Raw genomic sequence first — 24,002 nt, 5'->3', positions numbered from 1 at the left:
TTTATATAATTGAGTCAGTTCCTACTTGTGGTGACCCTAGGTACAACAGAACAAAACACTGCTGAGTCCTGTGACTTCCTCTCAATTGTTGTTACAACTGAGCCCACTGTTGCAGCCACCGTGTCAATCTATCTCATTGACAGTCGTCCTCTTTTTGCTGACCCTCTACTTTATCAAGCATGATGCCCTTTTCCAGGGACTGATCCCTCCGGATAACATACCCAAAGTACACGAAACAAAGTCTTGCCATCCTTGCTTCCAAGGAGTACTCTGGGTATACTTCTTCTAAGCCAGACTTGTTTGCCCTTCTGGCAGTCCATGGTATAGTCAATATCCTTTGAGAATACCATAATTCAAAGGCATCAATTCTTCTTTGGTATTCCTTATTCATTGTTCAACTTGAACATGCATGTAAGGTGATTGAAAATACCATGGCATAGGTCCGGTGCATCTTAGCTCTCAAAGTGACATCTTTGTTTTTCAACACTTTATAGTTCTTTTGGTGCAGATTTGCCCAAGAAATTCATAGTTTGAATTTTTAATTTAAAAAAAATTTTTATTGTGCTGTAAGTGAAAGTTTATAAATCAAGTCAGTCTCTTATATAAAAGTTTATATACACCTTGCAATGTACTCCTAGTTGCTCTCCCTCTAATGAGACAGCATACTCCTTCTCTCCACCCGCTGTTCCCCATGTCCATTTGGCCAGATTCTGTTCCCCTCTGCCTTCTCATCTCCCCTCCAGCTACGAGCTGCCCACATAGTCTCATGTGTCTACTTGAGCCAAGAAGCTCACTCCTCACCAGTATCGTTTTCCACTCCAATCCCTGTCTGAAGAGTTGGCTTTGGCAACAGTTCCAGTCCCGGGCTAACAGAAGGTCTGGGGACCATGACCTCCAGAGTCCTTCCAGTCTCAGTCAGACCATGAAGTCTGGTCTTTTTACGAGAATTTGAGGTCTGAATCCCACTGGCCTCCTGCTCCATCAGGGATTCTCTGTTGTGTTCCCTGTCAGGGAAGTCATCGGTTGTAGCCAGGCACCATCTAGTTTTTCTGGTCTCAGGCTGATGTAGTCTCTGATTTATGTGGCCTTTTCCGTCTCTTGGGCTCATATTTACCTTGTGTCTTTGGTGTTCTTCTCCTTTGCTCCAGGTGTGTTGAGACCAATTGATGCATCTTAGATGGCTGCTTGCTAGCGTTTAAGACCCCAGACGCCACTCACCAAAGTGGGATACAGAATGTCTCCTTAACAGATTTTGTTATGCCAATTGACCTAGATGACCCCCATCCTTGCTACTCTGGCCTTTGAAGCATTTGGTTTATTCAGGAAACTTCTTTGCTTTTGGTTTAGTCCAGGAGAGCCTGTATTGTGTGTTGTCTTTCCCTTCACCTAACATAGTTCCTGTCTACTAATTAGTGAATACCCCTTTCCCTTCCTCCCTCCCCACCCTTGGTACAAATCAAAGAACATTTTCTTCTGTGTTTATATTTCTTGAGTTCTTATGATAGTGGCCTCATACAATATTGTCCTTTTGCAACTGACTAATTTCACTTAGCATAATGCCTTCCAGATTCCTCCACGTTATGAAATGTTTCGTGGATTCATCATTGTTATTTTTCGATGTATAGTATTCCATTGTGTGAACATACCATAATTTATTTATCCATTCATCTGATGATGGGCACCTTGGTTGCTTCCATCTTTTTGCTATTGTAAACTGTGCTGCAATGAACATGGGTGTGCATATATCTGTTCTTATAAGGGATCTTATTTCTCTAGGATATATTCCAAGGAGTGGAATTGCTGGATCAGCTGGTAGTTCTATTTCTAGCTTTTTTTTTTATTAACTTTTACTGAGCTTCAAGTGAACATTTACAAATCAAGTCAGATGGTCACATATAAGTTTATATACATCTTACTCCGTACACCCACTTGCTCTGCCCCTAATGAGTCAGCCCTTCCAGTCTCTCCTTTCATGACATTTTTGCCAGCTTCCAACTCTCTCTATCCTCCCATCCCCCCTCCAGACAGGAGATGCCAACACAGTCTCAAGTGTCCGCCTGATATAATTAGCTTGGTCTTCATCAGCATCTCTCTCCTACCCACTGTCCAGTCCCTTTCATGTCTGATGAGTTGTCTTCGGGGATGGTTCCTGTCCTGTGCCAACAGAAGGTTTGGGGACCATGACCGCCGGGATTCCTCTAGTCTCAGTCAGACCATTAAGTATGGTCTTTTTATGAGAATTTGGGGTCTGCATCCCACTGATCTCCTCCTCCCTCAGGAGTTCTCTGTTGTGCTCCCTGTCAGGGCAGTTATCTATTGTGGCCGGGCACCAACTAGTTTTTCTGATCTCAGGATGATGTAGGTCTCTGGTTCATTATTTCTAGCTTTTTAAGGAAGCACCAAATTGATTTCCAAAGTGGTTGTACCATTTTACATTTCCATCAGTGTTCTATTCTCTCCACAACCACTCCTACATTTAATATTTTGTGTTTTTTGGGTTAATGTCAGCCTTGATGGAGTGAGATAGTATCTCCTTACGGTTTTGATTTGCATTTCTCTAGTGGCTAATGATTGTGAGCATTTCCTCAAGTATCTCTTAGCTGCCTGAAAGTCTTTGGTGAAGTGCCTGTTCATATTCTTTGTCCATTTTTTAATTGGGTTAATTATCTTTTTGCTGTTGAGTTTTTGGAGTGTCATACAGATTTCAGAGATCAGATGCTGATCAGAAACATCACAGCTAAAAACTTTTTCTGTCTGTAGGTAATATTTTTACTCTTTTAGTGAAGCCCTTGGATGAGCATAGGTGTTTGATTTTTAGGTGTTCTCAGTTATCTAGTTTCTCTTCTGGTATTTGTGCATTGTTACTAATGTTTTGTATACTGTTTATGTCATGTATTAGAGCTCCTAGTATTGTCCCTATTTTTTCTTCCATGATCTTTATTGTTTTAGATTTTATATTTAAGCCTTTGACCCCTTTTGGTTAGTTTTTATTCATGGTGTGAGGTATGGGTCTTGTTTCATTTTTTTGCAGATGGGTATCCAGTTATGCCAGCACCATGTGTTAAACAGACTGTCTTTTCCCCATTTAACTGACTTTGGGCCTTTGTCAAATATCAGCTGCTCATAAGTGGGTGGATTTATGTCTGGATTCTCAATTCCATTCCATTGATCTATGTATCTGTTGCTGTACCCGTACCAGGCTATTTTGACTACTGTGGAAGTATAATATGTTCTAAAATCAGTTAGTGTGGGGCCTCCCATTTTGTTCTTCTTTTTCAGTAATGCTTTCTTTATCATCCGGGGCCTCTTTCCCTTCCATACCAAGTTGGTGATTTGTTTCTCCAACTCATTAAAAAATGTCTTTGGAATTTGGATCAGAATTGCATTTTATCTGTAGATTGCTTTCAGTAGAATAGACATTTTTACAATGTTGAGTCTTCCTAACCATGAGCAAAGTATATTTTTCCACTTATGTAGGTCTCTTTTGGTTTCTTGCAGGAGTGCCTTGTAGTTTTCTTTGTATAGGTCTTTTACATCTCCGGTCAGATTTGTTCTGTAGTATCTTATCTTCTCGGAGGCTATTGTAAATGGTATTGATTTGGTGATTTCCTCTTCGATGTTATTTTTGTTGGTATAGAGGAATTCAACTGATTTTTGTATGTTTATCTCGTATCCTGATACTCTGCTGAGCTCTTCTTTAGTCCTAGTAGTTTATTTGAGTATTCTTTAGGGTCTTCTGTGTATAAGATCATGTCATCTGCAAATAGAGATACTTTTACTTCTTCCTTGCCAATCTGGATGCCTTTTATTTCTTTATCTAGCCTAATTGCTCTGGCTAGGACCTCCAGCACAATGTTGAATAAGGATGGTGATAAAGGGCATCCTTGTCTGGTTTCCGTTCTCAAGGGAAATGCTTTCAGACTCTCTCCATTTAGAATGATGTTGGCTGTTGGCTTTGTATAAATGCCCTTTATTATGTTGAGAAATTTTCCTCCTATTCCTATTTTGCTGAGAATTTTTATCATGCATGGGTGTTGGGCTTTGTTAAATGCCTTTTCTGCATCAATTGATAAGATCACGTGGTACGTGGTTCTTGTCTTTTGTTTTATTTATATGATGGATTAGATTGATTGTTTTGCTAGTGTTGAACCATCCCTGCACAACTGGTATGAATTTCACTTGGTCATGGTGAATTACTTTCTTGATATGTTGTTGAATTCTATTGGCTAGAATTTTGCTGAGGATTTTTGCATCTACGTTTATGAGGGACATAGGTCTGTAATTTTCTTTTTTTTGTAATGTCTTTACCTGGTTTTGCCATCAGGAATATGTTGGCTTCATAGAATGAGTTTGGGAGTGTTCCATCCTTTTCTGTGCTTGGAAATACCTTTAGTAGTGGTGGTGCTAACTCTTCTCTGAAGGTTTGGTAAAACTCTCAGGTGAAACTATCAGGGCCCAGGCTTTATTTTTTTGGGGGGGGAGCTTTTTATTTTTTATTTATTTTTAATTACCTTTTCAATCTCCTCTTTTGTTAAGGGTTTATTTAGTTGTTCTACCTCTGTTTGTGTTAGTGTAGGTAGGTAGTGTGTTTCTATGAATTCATCCATTTCTTCTAGGTTTTCAAATTTGTTAGAGTACAATTTTTCATAGTAATCTGATATGATTCTTTTAATTTCAGTTGGGTCTGTTGTAATATCAGCCACCTCGTTTCTTATTTGGGTTATTTGTTTCTTCTCCTGTTTTTCTTTTGTCAGTTTGGCCAATGGTTTATCAATTTTGCTATTTTTTTCAAAGAACCAGGTTTTGCTCTTGTTAACTCTTTCAATTGTTTTTCTGTTCTCTATTTCAGTTAATTCCGCTCTAATTTTTATTATTTGCTTTCTTCTGGTGCCTGCAGGTTTCTTTTGTTGCCCTCTTTCTCTTTGTTCAAGTTGTAGGGACAATTCTTTGATTTTGGCCCTTTCTTCTTTTTGTATGTGTGAATTTATTGATAGAAATTGACCTCCGAGCACTGCTTTAGCTGTGTCACAAAGGTACTGATAAGAAGTGTTTTCATTCTCGCTGGATTCTATGAATTTCTTTCTTCTGTCCTTGATTTCTTCTATAACCCCGTCTTTTTTGAGCAGGGTGTTTTTCAGCTTCCAAGTGTTTGATTTTTTTTCCCTCTTTTTTCTGGTATTGAATTCTACTTTTATGGCTTTATGGTCAAAGCGTTTTGTAATATTTCGATGTTTTGGATCCCGTTAAGGCTTGGTTTATGACCTGATATGTGGTCTATTCTAGAGAATGTTCCATTTGCAATTTAAAAGAAAGTATATTTGCCTGCTGTTGGGCAGAGTGTTCTGTAGGTGTCTATGAGGTCAAGTTTGTTGACAGTGGCATTTAGATTTTTGTGTCTTTACTGAGCTTCTTTTTGGATGTTCTGTCCTTCATCAAAAGCATGTGCTGAAGTCTCCTACTATTTTTGTGGAGCTGTCTATCTCATTTTTCAGTGCTATTAGAATTTGTTTTATGTGTTTCAAAGCCCTGTCATTGTGTGCGTAATGTGGCTATATTCTCCGGGTATATCGTCCTTTTAGTCATTATATAGTGCACTTCCTTATCCTTTGTGGATTTAACTTTATAGTCTATTTTGTCAGAAATTGATATTGCCACTCCTGCCTTTTTTTGATTGTTATTTGCTTGATATATTTTTGCCTTCCTTCGAGTTTTTGTTTGTGTCTTTAAATCTAAGATGTGTTTCTTGTAGGCAGCATATAGACAGATTGTTTTTTATCCATTCTGTCACTCTTTGTCTCTTTATTGGTGCATTTAGTCCATTTACATTGCGCATAATTATGGATTGGTATGAGCTTAGCGCTGTCATTTTGATGTCTTTTTTTGTGTGGTGTTGACAGTTTCTTTTTCCTGCTTAATTTTTTGGGCTGAGTAGTTTATCTTTGTATATTGTCTTTTCCCCTTATTTGTTGTTGTCGATTTTGTTTTTGCTGAGTCTTTATGTTTTCCTTGTATTTTATTTTGATGTGTAGGATTGGTAGTCTCCTTTTTGGTTATTTTAATATTTACCCCAATTTTTCTAAGTTTAAAACAAACTTTCATTTCTTTATATCACCTTGACTTCCTCTCCGTATGAAAGATCTATGACTACATTTTTTTTAGCCCCTCTTTATTGTTTTAATGTTGCCGTCTTTTATATAATAATGTCATTGTTTCCCTGTTTTTTTTTTTTTTAAATCTTGATTTATTTTTGTTATTTCCCTATCTAGGTTGATATCTGACTTCCCTCTCCTGTATTCTAGTCATGGATTGATATCTGATATTATTGATTTTCTAACCAGAGAACTCCCTTTAGTATTTCTCATAGTTTTGGTTTTGTTTTAACATATTCCCTAAGCTTCTGTTTTTCTGGAAAAGTCCTAACTTCACCTTCATATTTGAGAGACAGTTTTGCTGGATATATGATTCTTGGCTGGAAATTTTTTCCTTCAATGCTTTATATAAGTCATCCCATGGCCTTCTTGCCTGCATGGTTTCTGCCTAATAGTCTGACCTTATTCTTATTGACTCTCCTTTGTAAGTTACTTTTTGTTTATCCCTAGCTGCTCTTAAAGTTCTCTCTTTGTCTTTGATTTTGGCACATTTGATAATAACATGTCTTGGTGACTTTCATTTGAGACCTACCTTACGTGGAGTTTGATGAACATCTTGGATAGATATCTTCTCATCTTTCACAATATCAGGGATGTTTTCTGCCAAAAAATCTTCAACAATTCTCATTGTATTTTTTATTATCCTTCCCTGTTCTGGTACTCCAATCACTTACAGGTTATTTCTCTTGAGAGAGTCCCATATGATTCTTAGGTTTCTTCATGTTTAAAAAATTCTTTTATCCATTTTTTTCTTGGAATATATTGATTCCAAGTGTTTTATCTTCAATCTCACTAATTCTGCCTTCTATTGCCTCAAAAGTGCTCCTCTGACTTTCTATCGAGTTGTCTAATTCTTTAATTTTATTGTTAATATTCTGAATCTGATTGCTGTCTCTCTATGGATTCTTACAGCCTATTCAATTATTCATTATGTTCTTGAATAACCTTTTCAATTTCTTCAGCTGGTTTATCTGTGTGATCCTTGGCTTGTTTTGCATTTTGCATGATCTCCTTCCTGATCTCTTTCTTGAAGAGTTCTGTATGTTAATCTTTTGTATTCTACACCTGGTAATTCCAAGGATACATCTTCATCTGGAAGGTTCTTTGATTCTTTGTTTTGAGAGCTTGTTGAAGTGATCATAGTCTGCTTCTTTATGTGGTTTGATATTGACTATTGTCTCTGAGCCATCTATAAGTTATTGTATTAATTTATTTTCTGTTTGCTTACTGTACCTTAGCTTCTTGCTTTGTTTTGTTTTGATATGCTGAAATAAGCTGCTTGAGTGAGCTAGCTTGATTATTTGCACCTTTGAAGCTCTAATGTCTGTCACCAGATGGCTAGAGCTGTTACTAGGTATATGAGCCTAGGAGTCCGTTTCCTTTTCTTGTATGGATTCAGCTCAGGTGTCCAGGTAGTTGGTCATCAGATGCGTGGTACAGACTCTGCCCTACAGTCTTAGAGGGGCATGGGTGATTAGTGTAGGCAGAGGTATCTTTTTGCAGCAGGGGGTCACACTCTGAATAAGGCAGGGGGCTGACAACTGTCCCTTGAGTGTCTGTGAGGAAAGCACACCCCTGTTCCCTAGAGTATACAGGTGAGTGGGTTCTGCAGCTGGAGCATGGACACCCAGTGCTTTTGGTTGTAAGGACTGGGAAGCACCACTTATCCTTGGACCCCTGTCATGGATGGCTAGGTGATGTGGTGGAGCCACCATTACTCAGGCCCCTGATGTGGGTAGGTGAGGACCTGTTTAATAGGCAAAGCAGTGTCAAACATCAAAAATCCACCTCTCCACTGCAAAGCTGAAAGAGTTGAGATCAGATCTCAAGCACATACATGGTTGCAGTCTACCAACAAGGGCCTACTCTCATGAAATGAGTCCACACAGGTCCATGCAGGGGTGAAAGGTATGCAAAGTTCATGGACTGTTTGTGCCTGGACACGAGCCACGTCTGTCCTGAGCTACCAAGCTTAGTAGAGCTGGCAGAGTATATTTTCTGCCTATTGTGAATTTATTCCTTCTCCAAAGCAAGAAGAATGGCTCAGGGTGTGCAGCAGGCCTTATCTCAGGCCCAGGGAAACTGACAGCCACTGAAGCCAGTTTGTGGCCTGGGGTCACGGTAAAATAAACACAAGTACTTTGCTTTTGTGAGAGTGCTCGCTGTGTCTGGTTCTGGAGGTGTGAGTAGGCTGTGCAGCACACTGTTTCTTCCTGGGGAAACCATGTCCCAAATGCTACCACTAGCCCTGCCACAGTCATTCCAGAGGACCCTGCCTGAGGGGCACCAGTTCCCACAGAGTCAGGCCCAGCAACTCCTCGTCACTTCTGACCTTTTTTCTCCCCATCTGCCATTCAGTCGGATTTCCTAACTTTGTCTTTGATGTTTAGTGCTCCTAGCTTGTCATACATATAATTGTTTGACTTGTTTTTTCAGGTCTTTGTTGTAAGGGGGATCACCAGTAAGTTTGGCCATCTTGGCCCCGCCTCTACTAAAATATTTTTGAAGAAGAACTTGTAGTACTTAGACTCCAAATATCAAGACTTATTAAAAACTATAAAAAAAAATTAAGCATTTAGTATTTGTGCAGGGTTATACAAACAGACTAAGTAAGGAATACATCAAGTAAAGGAACATTTTAAAACTGCTTAGATTTCTGCCTCAGCTCTGTGTCTGACTTCTCTAGGTCTGAATCTCCTAGGGATCCAATTCCAAAACCTTCTAAAACCCCAAAGCTACAACCCATCTCAAAGGAAAAGGAGTTAATTTGGTTGATTTCATCCCTTTTCTGGGACTGAGAAATGTAGGTGCATGGATAACCTGGTTTTTATCTCATGGGAACATGGGGAAATGCATAAATATTTTCATTTTACCTCTTATTGAAATTATTCACAGTGTAAAATTTTATGTGCTTCCTTCTAAATAGGTACTTCCCAGTAATCCTCTAAAGCAAGAGACAGAAAACAGAGTCTGGTGAGTCGAAAACTGTAGTCACTGAGGCAGGAGGAAAACTACACTGGCTCTGGGATTTTATCAAAGAATGAAGCATTGCAGTGCTCAGTGTCCAAATAAGGGCTGTGCCCTGGAGGCCACGACCCTAGGTGGAAGGGATCCTTCTGGCACCAATGATTCCATAACAAGAAGCCAGATCCTGGTGAGAAATTATTGATTTTAAGTGCACACCAGCTAATGTGACCAATGATACAGCAGAGAATTTAGAAGGAAAGGACTTTTTGGTTAGAAGAAGGGAGGTCAGAATAGCAGATTAGGTTTTGAGTGAAGCAGCAGAACCTAGGTTGGATTTTTTAAAAACCTTCTTTTGCAGTGTTAATAATTGGTAGTTTATTTTCCTCTCCTGTATTTCCTATGACACTGAGGAGATAGGCTTCCTGTGAGGGGGCAGTGAACCTGTGTGCTCCATAGCCTGAGCTGCAATCTAGCCTAAATCGTAGAGGCATGTTGGGGCTTTCTCATCTACCTGCTTTTCAGACCACAGGTGATTATGTGGCCATTGTTTTAGGGAAGATTTCATGAAGATTGTTAGGGAAGATTTCATGAAGATTGTTATTATGCATTATTACTCTAAGCTTGATTGCCAGTACTTGTAGGAGTTCATTCTGCATCATATTTGGATATGTAAATTAGAATATGCATCATATGGAAGGCTGCATTTGGACAGAGGGAACTAGTTATGGTTCTTCTAGGTAGATGTGACTTGTCCACCTTGGCTAAATAAGGACTCTATCAATGATAAAACTGTCCGCTAAGTGAGGCAAGCTTTATGTAAAGCTTTGATGAAAGGTCTCTTAGAGAAGCCAGAATAACCTAGGTGGTTCCAGCCTACTATTCTCTTCTCTGAAAAACTACAGATCTCTGCCAAACACAGTAATACAGAACTGGTATGGCTTGCTTGCCAAATCTACACCTTTTCCTTAAAAGCTTTTTGAATAAATTTTTTAAAATTTCTTGAGAGGGAAAGAACCAAGTTCTCCAAAACTGTTCTAAGAATGGCCAGTGTTCTACTGTGCATCTCCAATGCTGTGTTACCTGCCATCAGAATTACTAATTCCCTTCACTTCCTTTACCAAAAGTACTTTATCAAATAGACCACACAAACTTAGAACTCATAGACCATTTTCAGAGCAAAAGACACCTCCAAAGGTGGGCTTTCTTTAGTGCAAAGCTGGAGGTTTCCACAGATGGGGTCCAAGCACTGGCAGAACTGAAATAAAAACACTGAGGCAAGAAACTTCTTAATGATTCTTTATTTCATCTCCAGGATGTGACAATTTTTTCTGCTTGTCTTTTCCTGGGCCATATCACACTGGTTAATATCTGTTATGGAGACACTGCCGACTCACTGCTGGGTAGAGCTGTCTCTCCCTTACTAACCTTAGGGAACAGAGATCCTCCAAAGTGTAGGGCATTGCCCCTGAAGTCGCACTTCATCCCCTGAGTCCTTTGCTCTCTCCCTGAGTTGGGGGAATGTTGCTTCCTTGTCCCTGTGTGTTTCCTGGTAGATTCATTCTCTTATATCCAAACACCAGTAAGCATACATCCTAATCTGAAGCACATTTCAGTTCTTATTATGAGTCGGAATCGACTCAACGGCACCAGGTTTGGTTTATGTAACAAAACCTCATGCACTAGGCAATGACTGGAATCTGCCCTTTCTTTTTCCTTCCACTTTCATCTCTTTTTTTCCTCCGGTTTTAAATATATATATTTATTTCGGTGTTGTTGTTAAGAATATGCACAGCAAAACATACACTGATTCAACAGTTTCTACATGTACAATTCAGTTACATCGATTACATTCTTTGAGTTGTGCAATCATTCTCACCCTCCTTTTCTGAGTTGTTCCATTTCTCCCCATTAACATAAACTCACTGACCCTTAAGGTTTCTGTCTCATCTTTTGAGTTGCTGTTGTCAATTTGATCCTATATAGTTTTTAAAAGGGCATAATATTCAAGGCAGATATTTGTTATTTTTTCCTCCAGTTTTACCCAAAGTCTTCAGTTTGTTGTATCAAACCCATTGTCTGAAACATATTTTATCCCATTTGATATTCTAAATGTTTATTATTCTCAACCTCTCTCTCTTCTTCTTCCTGTCCCTCTCTCCTTCTCTCTTTCTGTTTCTCTTTATACCTCATGTTTTTTCTTGAGAAAGGAATAGAGTTATTTATTTAGGTTTAGTCATATGAAATTGTTGATCTTCGGCTATTTCAACCTACCAAAATAACCACGCCATATTGTTTAGATTAGTAAACATGTAAAGAAATGAAGTGAGGTCCATGGAAAAGAGAAGGAGCAATAGCTAGCCAGTTCTATAGGTACCAGCTCATCAAGGGGACAGGAACAAAAAAAACCCAGTGCCGTCGAGTCGATTCCGACTCATAGCGACTCTACAGAACAGAGTAGAACTGCCCCATAGAATTTCCAAGGAGCACCTGGTGGATTTGAACTGCTGACCGTTTGGTTAGCAGCCGTAGCACTTAACCACTACTTCACCAGGGTTTCAGGAACTCTGAACATGACAGTTTCAATTTCTAACCACCTTCAGCACCAGAGTGGAATTGTTAGCTTTCGCAGTGCATATTGACAGTTGGTTTCTCCTCAGGGCTCAAGACCCAGAAGATCCCAGACTGAAGAGGCCATGCATAACTTGAGCTGTTACAACCCAGGTTCCTTTATCTTTGTTGGCATACCTGGCCTGGAGAAGATCCACATCTGGATTGGAATTCCATTTTGTATCATCTACCTTGTGGCTATTGTGGGCAATTGCAGTCTTCTCTACCTCATTGCAGTTGAGCACAGCCTTCATGAGCCCATGTTTTTCTTTCTCTCTATGCTGGCCACCACAGACCTCATCTTATCCACTGCCACAGTGCCCAAACTGCTCAGTAACCTCTGGCTTGGCTCCCAGGAAATAACCTTCTCTGGTTGTCTTACTCAGATGTTCTTCCTCCACCTCAGCTTTGTAGTGGACTCTGCCATCTTGTTGGCTATGGCATTTGATCGCTATGTGGCCATCTGCTTCCCCTTGAGATATAACACCATCTTGACTCAACAGGTGATCATTAAGCTTGTGATGAGCATTGTTGTGAGGAGCTTCTCTGTCATCCTTCCAGTTGTTTTTCTGCTGAAACGGTTGCCCTTCTGTAGGACAAGGATCATCCCACACACATACTGTGAGCATATAGGGGTTGCTCGGCTTTCCTCTGCTGACATCTCCATCAACATTTGGTATGGATTTGCTGTACCACTAATGACTGTCGTCTCAGATGTGATCTTTATTGCTGTTTCGTACACCTTCATTCTCCGTGCTGTCTTCCATCTCTCATCCCAGGGTGCCCGCCAAAAGGCCCTTAGCACCTGTGGGTCCCATGTGTGTGTCATTCTCATGTTTTACACGCCTGCCTTTTTCTCCATCCTTGCTCATCGCTTTGGGCACAGTGTCCCTAGGCATGTGCTCATCCTATTTGCCAACCTCTATGTCACCATCCCGCCTGCTCTAAATCCTATAGTTTATGGAGTGAAAACCAAGCAGATCCAGGAGAAATTTATTCTCTTCTTCTGTTTGAAGAAGATGCAATAAGTGGGAAGGACTACCAAACGAGAACTTTAGGTAAAATTGATTTGGTGAAACATATATAATGTAGAAAGACATAAAACAAATCGTAACTATTATTAATTTGAAATGTCTTGCTCATGTGAAAAGAAAAAGAAGGAGGGATAGGAAGAATGAGAATCTTATATATTTAATGCCATCATTAAAATTGTTACATTATGCTTATGTATTTATCTATCCACGCCTACATTGTAGCTCCTAAGCAGAAACTTAGTCCTAGACATCTTCTTATAAACTGCCCTATGAAAATACCCAGCACACTATGTGTTCCCAGTAAATGTTTCATGCATGTTCCAACTTCATCAGAAACCCCTCCCTCTATGCCATTATTCCCAACTTTTCCTTTCTTCCCCCTCTATCCAGCTTAAATTTCATAATTTATTGTCTTAGTTATCTAGTGCTGCTATAACAAAAATACCATAAGTGAATGCCTTTAACAAACAGAAATTTATTTTCTCACAGTTTAAGAGGCTAGAAGTCTGAATGTAGGGCTCTCAAGGAAGGCCCTTGTCTCTTTTGAACTTCTGTTCCTTAGAATTCGCCATGTGATTTGGCATCTATCTTCCCCCATCTCTGCTTGCTTGCTTTGTTGACAACTCAATCTGTTATTTTTATATCTCAGAAGAGATTGATTTAAGATACGCCCTACACTAAGATTCTATGAATCAGAATTGACTCAATGGCAGTGAGCTTGGTTTTACTTTGTACACTGACACTGCCTCATTAACATAACAAAAACCCATTCCCAAACGGGATTATAATCATAGGTACAGGGGTTAGGATTTATAACACATATTTTTGGGGGGCATAATTCAATCCATAACATCTATTATTTCAGTCTTTTTTTGCATATATCCTAAACTCACCTGTTGCTCCACTTCACTCACCTGGAAAAATATCCCAGGAATCTTGGTGAAGTTAACTGTGTATTTCAGAGAAGTTGGAGTAAACGAACCCACAGGGAAGACATTAATGGGTTAATAATCCTGCCATACTCTCCTACTTTCATCTTCTCAAATGCACCAAGCTTCTCTTTGTCCCTCCTTCCTGTAGTGATCTTTGTTCCTCTTTGCTTGGCCAACTCCTACTTAGGCTTCAATTAAAAATTTTTCCTCAAATATTCCATCTTTGTTTCTGCATACTAGATTAGCGTTTCTTCTATACATTCTTATTGTACAATGTACTTTTTTTTTAGGCACTTATCACAACTTTAATAAAGTGATTTCTTTATAATTAGTTGTTTCATATTTATGCCCACCATCCGGTCATTGAGAATCAGGTCAGTGTCTGCCTAATTTATTATTGTATTCCCACAACATGCAAAATTCCCAGCACATAATAGGCACTCGATATATATCTATGGAATAAATGAATTGAAGCAAATGAGTTTTAATTAGTGAATGAAATTGCTATTATACATAGTAGGATTTATAATACAACCTTATGGGAAAGATAATTCCAGAGAGTCATGGAATCCATAGTAAGTTTATAGTTGTTATCCTCACTTATTTCTCAGAGGTCTTCTTTAAAATAAAAATTTCCAGGTTATCACTCCCATTTCACAAATGTGGAAACTGATTTCCAGAGGTGTTAAATATTTTGTTAGAGCACAAAGAAAGCAGGGAGAGCAAGGAATAGATTCATCACTGAAGGAACATGGAGAAAACTGCCAATCAAGGCTGGACATTGAAGAAAGTATCTGACAAGAGAGAATTCTTCATATTTGGGGAGAAGGCAGTCACAGTGAGTGCTGCCACTAGGGTTTTATTATCTCAGACCAGGTGGAGATTTACTTCAATCCAACAGTCATTTATTGAGCATCCATTGTGAAATAATCCATTGTGAAATAAGCTTTGCCAGGGATTCAGCAGAAGATGAAACAGTCCCTGCACAAGGAGTTTGAGGCATTCTCGACTAGGCTGGGGACACGGTAAATCTAATTCTTGCCAGGGCTTCTTTATCAAGTTGCAGATCAAGCTACATCAAGACCCTGGTGAGACTTAGGTATCCTATGTTCCTGGATCCCAAAATTTCTTAGTCAACACTAGTATGAGAGAAAATGTAGGCTCCTAGGCTGGGAAGGGGTTAATGTGTTTGAATTCTTGCTCATATCATACAATGAGAGTTGGGACCTTGGGATCTGGGGCCCAGAGTTCCCCCTGGCTCAGAGGCCCTCTCTTCTAACTTGTCTCTAATTCCCAGAGAAGACTAGGGATGAACATTTACACGTAACTCTTCCAGGCTCCATTTTTGTTCCTTCTTATTGTGAGCATGATTCTATGTCTGTCTCTTTTTTCTCTGTGTCTATCCTTCCTGACCTTGGGACTGGTTCTCTTGTCCTCTGGTCCATCTTTTGCCTGCTGTGTTTCTCCACTCTCTGGTCATTACACTGCCTTTGCAAAACAGTTCCAGGACCAGAATCTCCAAGGTATAAACTGGTGGGATTCACTGTAGAACTGGTGTGGAGTAAAGCTGATGAGGAGTAGAACTGGTAAGGAGAAAAGAGAGAGATGAGAAGATGCTGGGCTCCAGGAAAAACGAAAAACCAAGATCAGAACTTTGGGCATAGGTTCTAGAAGTAACATGTGGTGAGGAAATAGATTGAAAAGAGGGTGTCTCTTAGGAAATGAACTCTGAGCCCCTCTTGCTGCTCCCCTCAAAACATTTCTTTTCCCCCCTCCCCTTTTTTTTTTTTTTTTTGAGATAAAGGTTTCTAAGCCTACACACATAAAAAAAATTAAAGAGAATATGTTGGTTATAATAGATTAAGGAATACCAGACTGGGAACAACCGTCTGGAGACTGAAGTTTGATAGGCTACCTTGGACTATTTTAGGTACTTTAATGTGTGCAAGCACAGTTTGTATACGTGAGTGCATTTGTAACTGAGTATCCTGTTGTTCTTTTGGGATCATGAAGGCAAGGACTAATCTATGCACTACCCCAACACCCTGGAGGCACATATATACTGAATGGATTAGAACAGTTGCTTTCTGGAATGGGCCTGTGATCCATGGACCAATGAAGGACACTTCTGTCCTTCAAAAGGGCAAAGGGGAAATCTTCACATGGACACACTCAACACAAAATGAAAAATAAAATCAAGGCATGGATTACTAGCGTACATAATGAAGATATTACTGAAATCCCTGTCCTGTGTTTAGCACCGGGGTAGACTGTGCATGGATGTGTTTTTACATTAGCCATAGCCTTAATGGAGAAGAGAAAAATGCTCAGCAACCAGGCAGAGACCAGTAAATAAGGTGAGAGGAGAATGTCTGCAAAGGCAAAATACTGTTCAGATAAAAAGGAACTGTGATCGAAGACAGAGAGACAGTATTAGTAGATTAAAGAGAATGCAGTTAGTCACAGATGGAAAGATTCAATAAAGAGTAGAAATGTAAAGCCAAAGACATTTTTTTTACTGTGTCTAAAATTTTTTTTAAACATTTGAAGGGGAAGTGAGAGAGGTGCTACTATGTCCTTCCTTCTAGACCATCTCTCAATGTCTTTCAGTGGGTGTGACTGTGGATTTCCTGGGTTGATTGCTGAATGTCTATATCTAGTTCAGGCATATTTTAAAATGGGGAGCAAATTTTCCCAGTATTTCAGATCTTCTATGTCCCAGAGTCTATGTGTAGGAGCCCACCATGTACTTTTATAGTAGTCTGTGAGGTTACAGTGTTGAGGGAGAGGTAGGTGAATCAGAGGGTAAGGAACATAAGTAAAATGTAGTCACAACACTATTGAATGTTGAAGTCTATTGGTGATACACTTCCCTTCATTTGTTTATTTAATAAATATTTATTGAACAATCTGCGCCAGGCACTGTTCTAGGGAAAAAAGCAATAAAATAGGCAGACATGGATTTCTGCCCTCTTAAAGTTTACACTTCATTAAGTGATAAAGATAAGTAAAATTAAATTAAACTAGTGTGATATTTCCTTTAATTGAATAATGCAGACTGACCTGAGAATACCTAGAAATGTTATTATTTTATTTTTTTTCCTGAACTTTCAAATTATTCAAACAACATACATATGTTTGAGTTAGGAGATTTTCTGTAGAGGCCTTGGTAAGAGATGATGATGGTAGATAGAATAGTCAAAGCCACGCCCCCCCCCAAAAAAAACATTGCTATCCAGTCAATTCCGACTCGTAGTGACCCTATAGGAGAGAGAAGAACTGCCCCATAGAGTTTCCAAGGAGTACCTGGTGAATTCCAACTGCCAACCTTTTGGTTAACAGCCATAGCACTTAACCACTACACCACCAGGGTTTCCAAAACCAAACCCATTGCCGTCAAGGCATTGTCTTAGTCCTCGAAGGCAATGGCCTATTTCCTTGAGGAAAGCCTAGGGTAGGCTAAGAGGCACTAAGAAAGTCAGAGTATAACTGCCGCACAGGGTTTCCAAGGAGTGCCTAGTGGATTCGAACTGCCGACCTTTTGGTTAGCAGCCAAACTCTTGACCACTACACCACAAGGGCTCCTTAGTGTAAGCAGTAGCAACAGGTGGATGTGATACAGAGAAATTCAGAGCCTGAATAACCGCGATGTGGTGCTTGTTTAGAAGATGAGAAGGATGGTTATGTGTGAGGGAGTTGCAATCAGGATAGCTTCAAGGTTTCTGGAGAAGCTGCCTGTGTTGTACTATCATTTGCTAAGTTATGAAACACTGGAAAAAACAGGTTTAGAATCGAGGAAAGAGAAAAGGCTTTGTCTGGAACATGCTGAGCTGGATGCACCTGTGAGATTTCCGTGTGAAGATGACAGGCATAAAGATAACTAGTTCCAGAGCTGAGGAGCGAGACGTGTCCTAAGGTTTATAAACTTCCGAAGCTTCAGCATAGGGGTGACACTTGAAGCTTTGGCATTTGTGGAGATAACCAGATGGAATTGTTGACTGAGAAAGCAGTGGGCATGGACAGAGCACTGCAGAATTCCAACTATCGAGGGACACGTAGAAACAATGAGTGATTACTTTGGTTGGAGAAAAAGAGTTGTGTATCATGTCACAAAAAAAAAAAGAAGAGTTTTGGAAGACTGGCTGAAATATTTTATTGAAATGTCCCAAGAATGTGTATTACGTGGGCTAGGCAGGGGCAAGAAAACTATTTTGGAAAGTTTCCAGGAGATGGGGCTCCCTGTTTTGGGATTTGTCATCTATGAGGTTTGGGCAGAGGGTTCTATCTTCTTTCTATGGGACAAATCTGATACAGGAATTTATAAAGGCTTTTTTTTTTGAAAACTTTTCCAAGCTGAGAATGTCTGAAGGAGTAGGTTAACCACCTCAATCTTAGGTTTTAGTGAAAAATATTGTACATCTTTTCTTTATCTTCGTGAACTTTTCTATAACAGTGATGAGAAGCAGAACATATGTTTTAGTATGGGAAGTGGAATAAAGAAGAAAAGAGACAGCATGATCTGCTTAGATTTCTGACGTTCAGCCTACCTTTGTTAGGCCCTTTGTGAGCTTATGCACTTGTATTCCAGTTCACCAAGGTCGAGATTTCACACTGAACTTTCTTCCAAAGCCCCGACTACTGATAGAATGTTCCTCTGGCTAATGCTGTTTTGCTCACACAGTTTCTCAGGGGGCCTCCTGGGTTGGTGGTAACTGTAGTCCAAAGTTATATGACTTTTATTTCTAGTAAAATATTATTTCAATACTACTTCTGTTATGATTTTAAATTGTTTCTGAACATTTGACAGATATGTATTAATAAAAAGGAGAGATGAGGGATACTTTATCATTTTCTAGAGCTGAAAGCGAGGGGATAAAATTGGAGAAGATTCAGAGGTGAATGTCTGCAGGTCGTTGTAACAATCAGCCTTGAAATTTTTATTTTCAGTTTACCAGTCACATCCATTCCGAGATCATGATGGCTGTATTCAACGTGAGCAGCTTCAATCCAGGCCCATTCATCCTATTGGGAATCCCAGGGCTGGAGCACTTCCACATCTGGATCGGGATTCCCTTCTTCATTATCTACCTCGTGGCCCTTGCAGGCAACAGTGTCCTTCTCTATCTTATTTCCACGGAGCGCAGCCTCCATGAGCCCATGTTCTTTTTCCTTTCTATGCTGGCTGCTACAGATCTCATTCTGTCTAATACATGTGTACCCAAAATACTCAGTATCTTCTGGCTAGGTCCTCAGGAAATCACCTTTCCTGGATGCCTTACTCAGATGTTTTTTCTCCACTACAGCTTTGCCATGGATTCTGCAATTCTGCTGGCAATGGCATTTGATCGCTATGTTGCCATTTGCTTCCCCCTAAGATACGCCACTACTCTCACTCGTCAGATTATTACTAAGATTGTGATGGGTATTATCAGCAGGAGCTTTTGTATCATCTTTCCATGTGTGTTCCTCTTAAAACGACTTCCCTTCTGCCGAACGCTCATTATACCTCACATACTGTGAGCACATAGGCGTTGCCCGGCTCGCCTGCGGAGACATCTCCATCAACATCTGGTATGGCCTTGCTGTGCCGGTAATGACTGTCACCTCAGACCTGATCCTCATTGGCATTTCCTACACTCTCATTTTCCGTGCTATCTTTTACCTCCCATCCCGGGATGCCCCCCAGAAGGCCCTTAGCACTTGTGGTTCCCATGTTTGTGTGATTCTTATGTTCTACACGGCAGCCATGTTCTCTGTCCTCACCCACCGTTTTGGTCACAATATTCCTCACTCCTTCCACATAATGTTTGCCAACCTCTATGTAGCCATCCCATCTGTACTCAATCCAATTATCTATGGGATGAAGACCAAACAGATTCGGGATAAGATCATCCTTCTGTTCTTCCCCAAAGGGACCCAGTGATATTCGGTTAAGAGCTTGAGAAACAAAACAGGTAACCATATTGATTTTAGAGTATTTCCCTTAAAAAAAATCTGGAATCTATTTAATATTGGCTTAAATTTTCATGAAACCCCAGAAATCTATTATAGTTTGTTGAAATCAGTGAGACAAGATGAGCAGTTAGATATCAAGAGAGGCAGGCAAAAAAATAAATAAACAGGGGAGGGGAGAGTTGAAGACAACATGTCTGCATTAAAAGACTGACACAAAGAAGATTTTTATCTCATTTTGACATGAGATTTCCAAGATTTATGGGATAAGATTTTGATCATATGTAATAAGAATAGATTAATATTCTTATAAACAGATTAAAGGGGAAGAGTAGAGGCCATTTTTTTTGTAGGGCACTTTCCAGATGAGAGTCAGTAAAGCTAACAGAAAATGATTACCCTCTTTTGAGAACCCCCCAGGAAAATAAACCATCTAAAACTGTGGCAGTCGGACTTTGGTGGGTATCAGAATTATCTGGGGATCTTGGTAAAATTACAAGTCCCTAAAAAAAAAAAAAAAATTTTTTTTTTTTTTTACTACCCTAAATACAAAGTAGTACAGTAGGCTCTATTCTACTTCAATGCACATATGTGTTCTTTACTCTTTAGGTGATTCTGATACTGAAGAAATTGTGGCTCCTTTCAGATGGGAAAAGTCTTGGCCCTGTAAAAAACCCAAAGTCTTGATCTTGTAGTTATTATCTGGGTCTGGTAATAAACCCAGTAAGGTACTGGGTCTGGGTTATCCTGTGTGCTCCATGTCCTGGAGTAATGTTATTACTCTACCCTAAAACTGTCCAACTTTAAATCAAGTATCATCAAAATACATTATCAGTTATCTCTACTTGTTGCAATTCCCTTCAGCCTGGTCATTCTTCCTTCTTTAAAGATTTTTAGCTTCTCTTTCAATATGATTTTCTCCACAATTACTTTTATCACTATTCTTTGTGATTTTAATGTCCACATAGGTCATTCTTCAACAACTCGAGTGGAAGATTGTATTTTCCAAAGACACCACAGCAATATCTTCCATTTCCCATGATTTTTCTGCAGTGTGAACTTGCCATTCCCACACTAACAGTTGAAATCTAATTCCCCTTCTCTTGAATCTAGGTTGACCTTAAGGATTGCTTGACAAATAGAATGCAGTGGATGTGACATTTGGAAGCTTCCAAGGCTCCTGTCGCATTGCCATTGAGTTGATTCTGACTCATAGCAAACATATAAGACAGAGTAGAACTGCTGTATATGATAAAGGCTGTGATCTTTACTGAAACAGGCTGCCACATCTTTCTTCCACAAAACCAGCTGGTAGGCACAAACCGCCAGTCTTTGGTTAGTAGCCACGTGCTTAACCACTGCACCACCAGATTTCTTCCTGGTATCTTGAAATGCTTGATTTTGGTACATGCCTTCTTGGGATCCAGCCACTATGCTGGGGTTTCAACAATGGGCTGAAGCGTAACAACGATTGAGAGAATGGTGCAGGACTGGGCGGTGTTGTATTCTGTCGTACACAGGCTCCCTATGCGTCAGAACCGACCTGACGGCACAACAAAAACATGCTATGAGGATCCCAAGTGACACGGAGAGGCCATGAAATTGTTCAGTGTCTAAGCAGAATTTAGAGGCAATGCAAAGGGTCAAGGTTGGCTCGGTTCAAATATAAAATTGAGTTTTATTCCTAATCTCTCCAGAAGACAAAAGACTTTCAAAGTAAGCTGTAAGATTCTTTGTTAAGAATCGAGACACATTTAAAGATGTCCTGTATAAACATTTTTAATTAGACAAAGAAGCTCCAAGAATCTTAAAGGTATTTACTCTAGCACCGTAACTCTGAGTCAAAATCAATGAGACCAGTTTTGAAGATACTTGTGAGTGTGATTTTTGTCTAATGACACCCAACAACACCCATTGCCATTGAGTCTATTCCAAATCCTAGTGACCCTATAGGACAGAGTAGGACAGGCCCATAGAGTTTCCAAGGAGAGCCTGGTGGATTCGAACTGTTGACCTTTTGGTTAGCAGCCATAGCTCTTAACTACTCTGCCACCAGGGTTTCCTTGTCTAATGAAGTGAACCTAAAATATTCATAGAAAACTCACAAAGTTTTAGAAAGAAATGTACAAGCACCATCAGCTTGGACTAAAAAGGACATTTGTTAGTTGCCATTGAGTTGACTCTGACTCATGGTGACCCATATGTGCAGAGTAGAACTGCTCCATAGAGTTTTCAATGCTATGACCTTTCAGAAACAGATCATCAGATCTTGCTTCTAAAGTGCCTTTGGATGGGTTTCAACCACCAGGCTTTCAGGTAGTAGCCTAGCACTTAACCATTAGTACCACCCAGGACTCCCAGGGTAAAAATAAAAGAGGTCTTTGGGTCTCCAACTTCCTTTAGGTGGGAAGCAGGGTGGGAAAGCCCCTCAACTATAAACACAGGTCATTTCTCATTGAAAACCAAGGATGACATAGATTATGAACCCAGTTGCCCAGAGCCTGAGGCCAAGAGCCATGGAGAACCATTCCCAGGGAGCAGGATCTGGTCCTTGTTAAGAATCTGGTGATATATCCCTGGCTGGATTTTAGAACTATAATGGACCATTGATTGCTATATGCCTCTCCCACTGCCACTATTTTGAATATGAGGAACTGTTGCAGTTATCTTGTCTCTGTATAACCATTGCATATTGGATGTACACCCACATACACACTACTGTCGAATCTATTCTGGTTCATAACAACCCTATATGACAGGGTAGAACTGCCCCGTAGGGTTTCCAGGGCTGTAAATCTTTACAGAAGCAGACTGCCACATCTTTTTCTTGTGTCACAGCTGGTGGGTTCAAACTGCTAACCTTTGGTTAGCAGCTTAACTAGTGTACAATTAGGGATCCTCATTGGATGCGTAGGGGGCAGATAATCATCTCTTTAGTTCACAGGTCCTCAAACTGAGGGGAATTGCACTCAATGAGCTATATACAAGGAACTATACTCAAGGAACCTCATTCATACTTTGCCCTGATTTAGAGGAATAAAATCCTGTACTTTGAACTGATCCCATAATGGGAATGAAACTTGGGGGGTCTGAGGGAATGGAATGAATGCATTTAGCATGTAGGAATGGACATGCATTAATGTAGTAAGAGGATAGGTTGTTAGAAATTTCAGTTTCCAAAGATGGACAAAACAGTATCTTTCATCCCTTTTTGCAATATGGCTTTGCCACTACCCCAAGTTGTACAATCTAATCTCCCACCCCTTGGATCTGTGTTGGCCTTAGGGACTAGCTTGAAAAATAGAATGCAGTAGATATGACATTTTGGGGTGTTTGAATTTAGGTTATAAGAAACCTTACAACTTCTCCATCCATATCTTGGAATATTTGCCTTTTCGACACTCTCTCCAGAACATAGCCACCATGCTGTGAGAATCTCAAGCCACATGAAAAGGTTATGTGGTGGACAGCCCTGGCTGAACTCCTAGATAACAGCCAGAATCAAATGCACCAACTCTAGTTAGAGATGACTACAGTTCCACCAAAATGTAATTAGAGCAACTTGACAGAGAGAGAGATAGAGACACCTCAAGTGAGAACAGCCCAGCAGATTTCAATAAATCTGCAGAACAATGGGAAATAATTACAAATTTTTTCTTGAAAAGACTAATTTTCCAGTAGTGTGTTACACAGCAATCGATAACTGGAATCACTGGATTCTCAGTAGTCTCACTTTTCTTCCAACCTACCTCATCTACTTCATTCCTTGGAAACATCTTAGAACATGTATCCATACAAGTATTTGCAAGTTCTTTACAAACTCAGTTTTAGACATTCCAGTCCCTTCCACCCTCTCCTGTTTTTCTACTTCACTTCTCAATTCAGTAGTCCTTGAATTCCAAGGCATTGATAATTAACTGATACAAATAAGTTTTCTCATTTTTTTCCTTAGCTTTAATTTCATGGTCCATTTTTAGAACCACTCTTTAATACACCCTCACATTTCTCTCTTTTCTCTCCCTGTCTAACACACACACACAAACAGATGATTGTGCTTTTTCAGCAACCCTGAGGCCGTTTTTAAATGTAACTCTCCACTCACCTTGTTTGAGCCTGAAGCCATGGTTTAAAAAGTTGTAAATGTGCTGACTCAACTAGTTTTAAGATTGCTAAATTTAAAAAAAATATTTAGGAGATTCATATAATTTGAGGATGAAAGGCAGGAACTACTGGTAATTACACATAACCAAATCCATTGCCTTCAAGTCGATTTCAACTTGTAGTGACCCTATAAATATATATATATATATTTATTTATTTAGTAAAACTGCCCCCATAGGGTTTCCAAGGAGAGGCTGGAA

At 39.7% G+C, this 24,002-nt stretch overlaps 1 protein-coding gene and 1 pseudogene across 1 annotated transcript; both read left to right on the top strand.

The window, feature by feature from the left end:
* Positions 1 to 9,105: 9,105 nt before the first annotated feature.
* Positions 9,106 to 15,478, top strand: LOC135231718 (olfactory receptor 52H1-like). The gene is made up of 2 exons (XM_064288561.1): positions 9,106 to 9,122; positions 11,774 to 15,478. The coding sequence occupies exon 2, from the start codon at positions 11,810 to 11,812 to the stop codon at positions 12,749 to 12,751; it is 942 nt and encodes a 313-aa protein (XP_064144631.1). The 5' UTR covers positions 9,106 to 9,122; positions 11,774 to 11,809; the 3' UTR covers positions 12,752 to 15,478.
* LOC135231717 (olfactory receptor 52H1-like) lies at positions 15,478 to 19,624 on the top strand (annotated as a pseudogene).
* Positions 19,625 to 24,002: the final 4,378 nt, after the last annotated feature.

The sequence above is a fragment of the Loxodonta africana genome, chromosome 7 (assembly GCF_030014295.1).
Source record: "Loxodonta africana isolate mLoxAfr1 chromosome 7, mLoxAfr1.hap2, whole genome shotgun sequence".
Taxonomy (NCBI): domain Eukaryota; kingdom Metazoa; phylum Chordata; class Mammalia; order Proboscidea; family Elephantidae; genus Loxodonta; species Loxodonta africana.
Note: the sequence above shows the minus strand (reverse complement) of the source record. Positions and strands in the feature narration are given on the sequence as shown.

What these genes read in the sequence shown, in the direction of transcription:
- LOC135231718 (XM_064288561.1), top strand. Translation starts at nt 11,810, where the DNA reads ATGCATAACTTGAGCTGTTACAACCCAGGTTCCTTTATCTTTGTTGGC.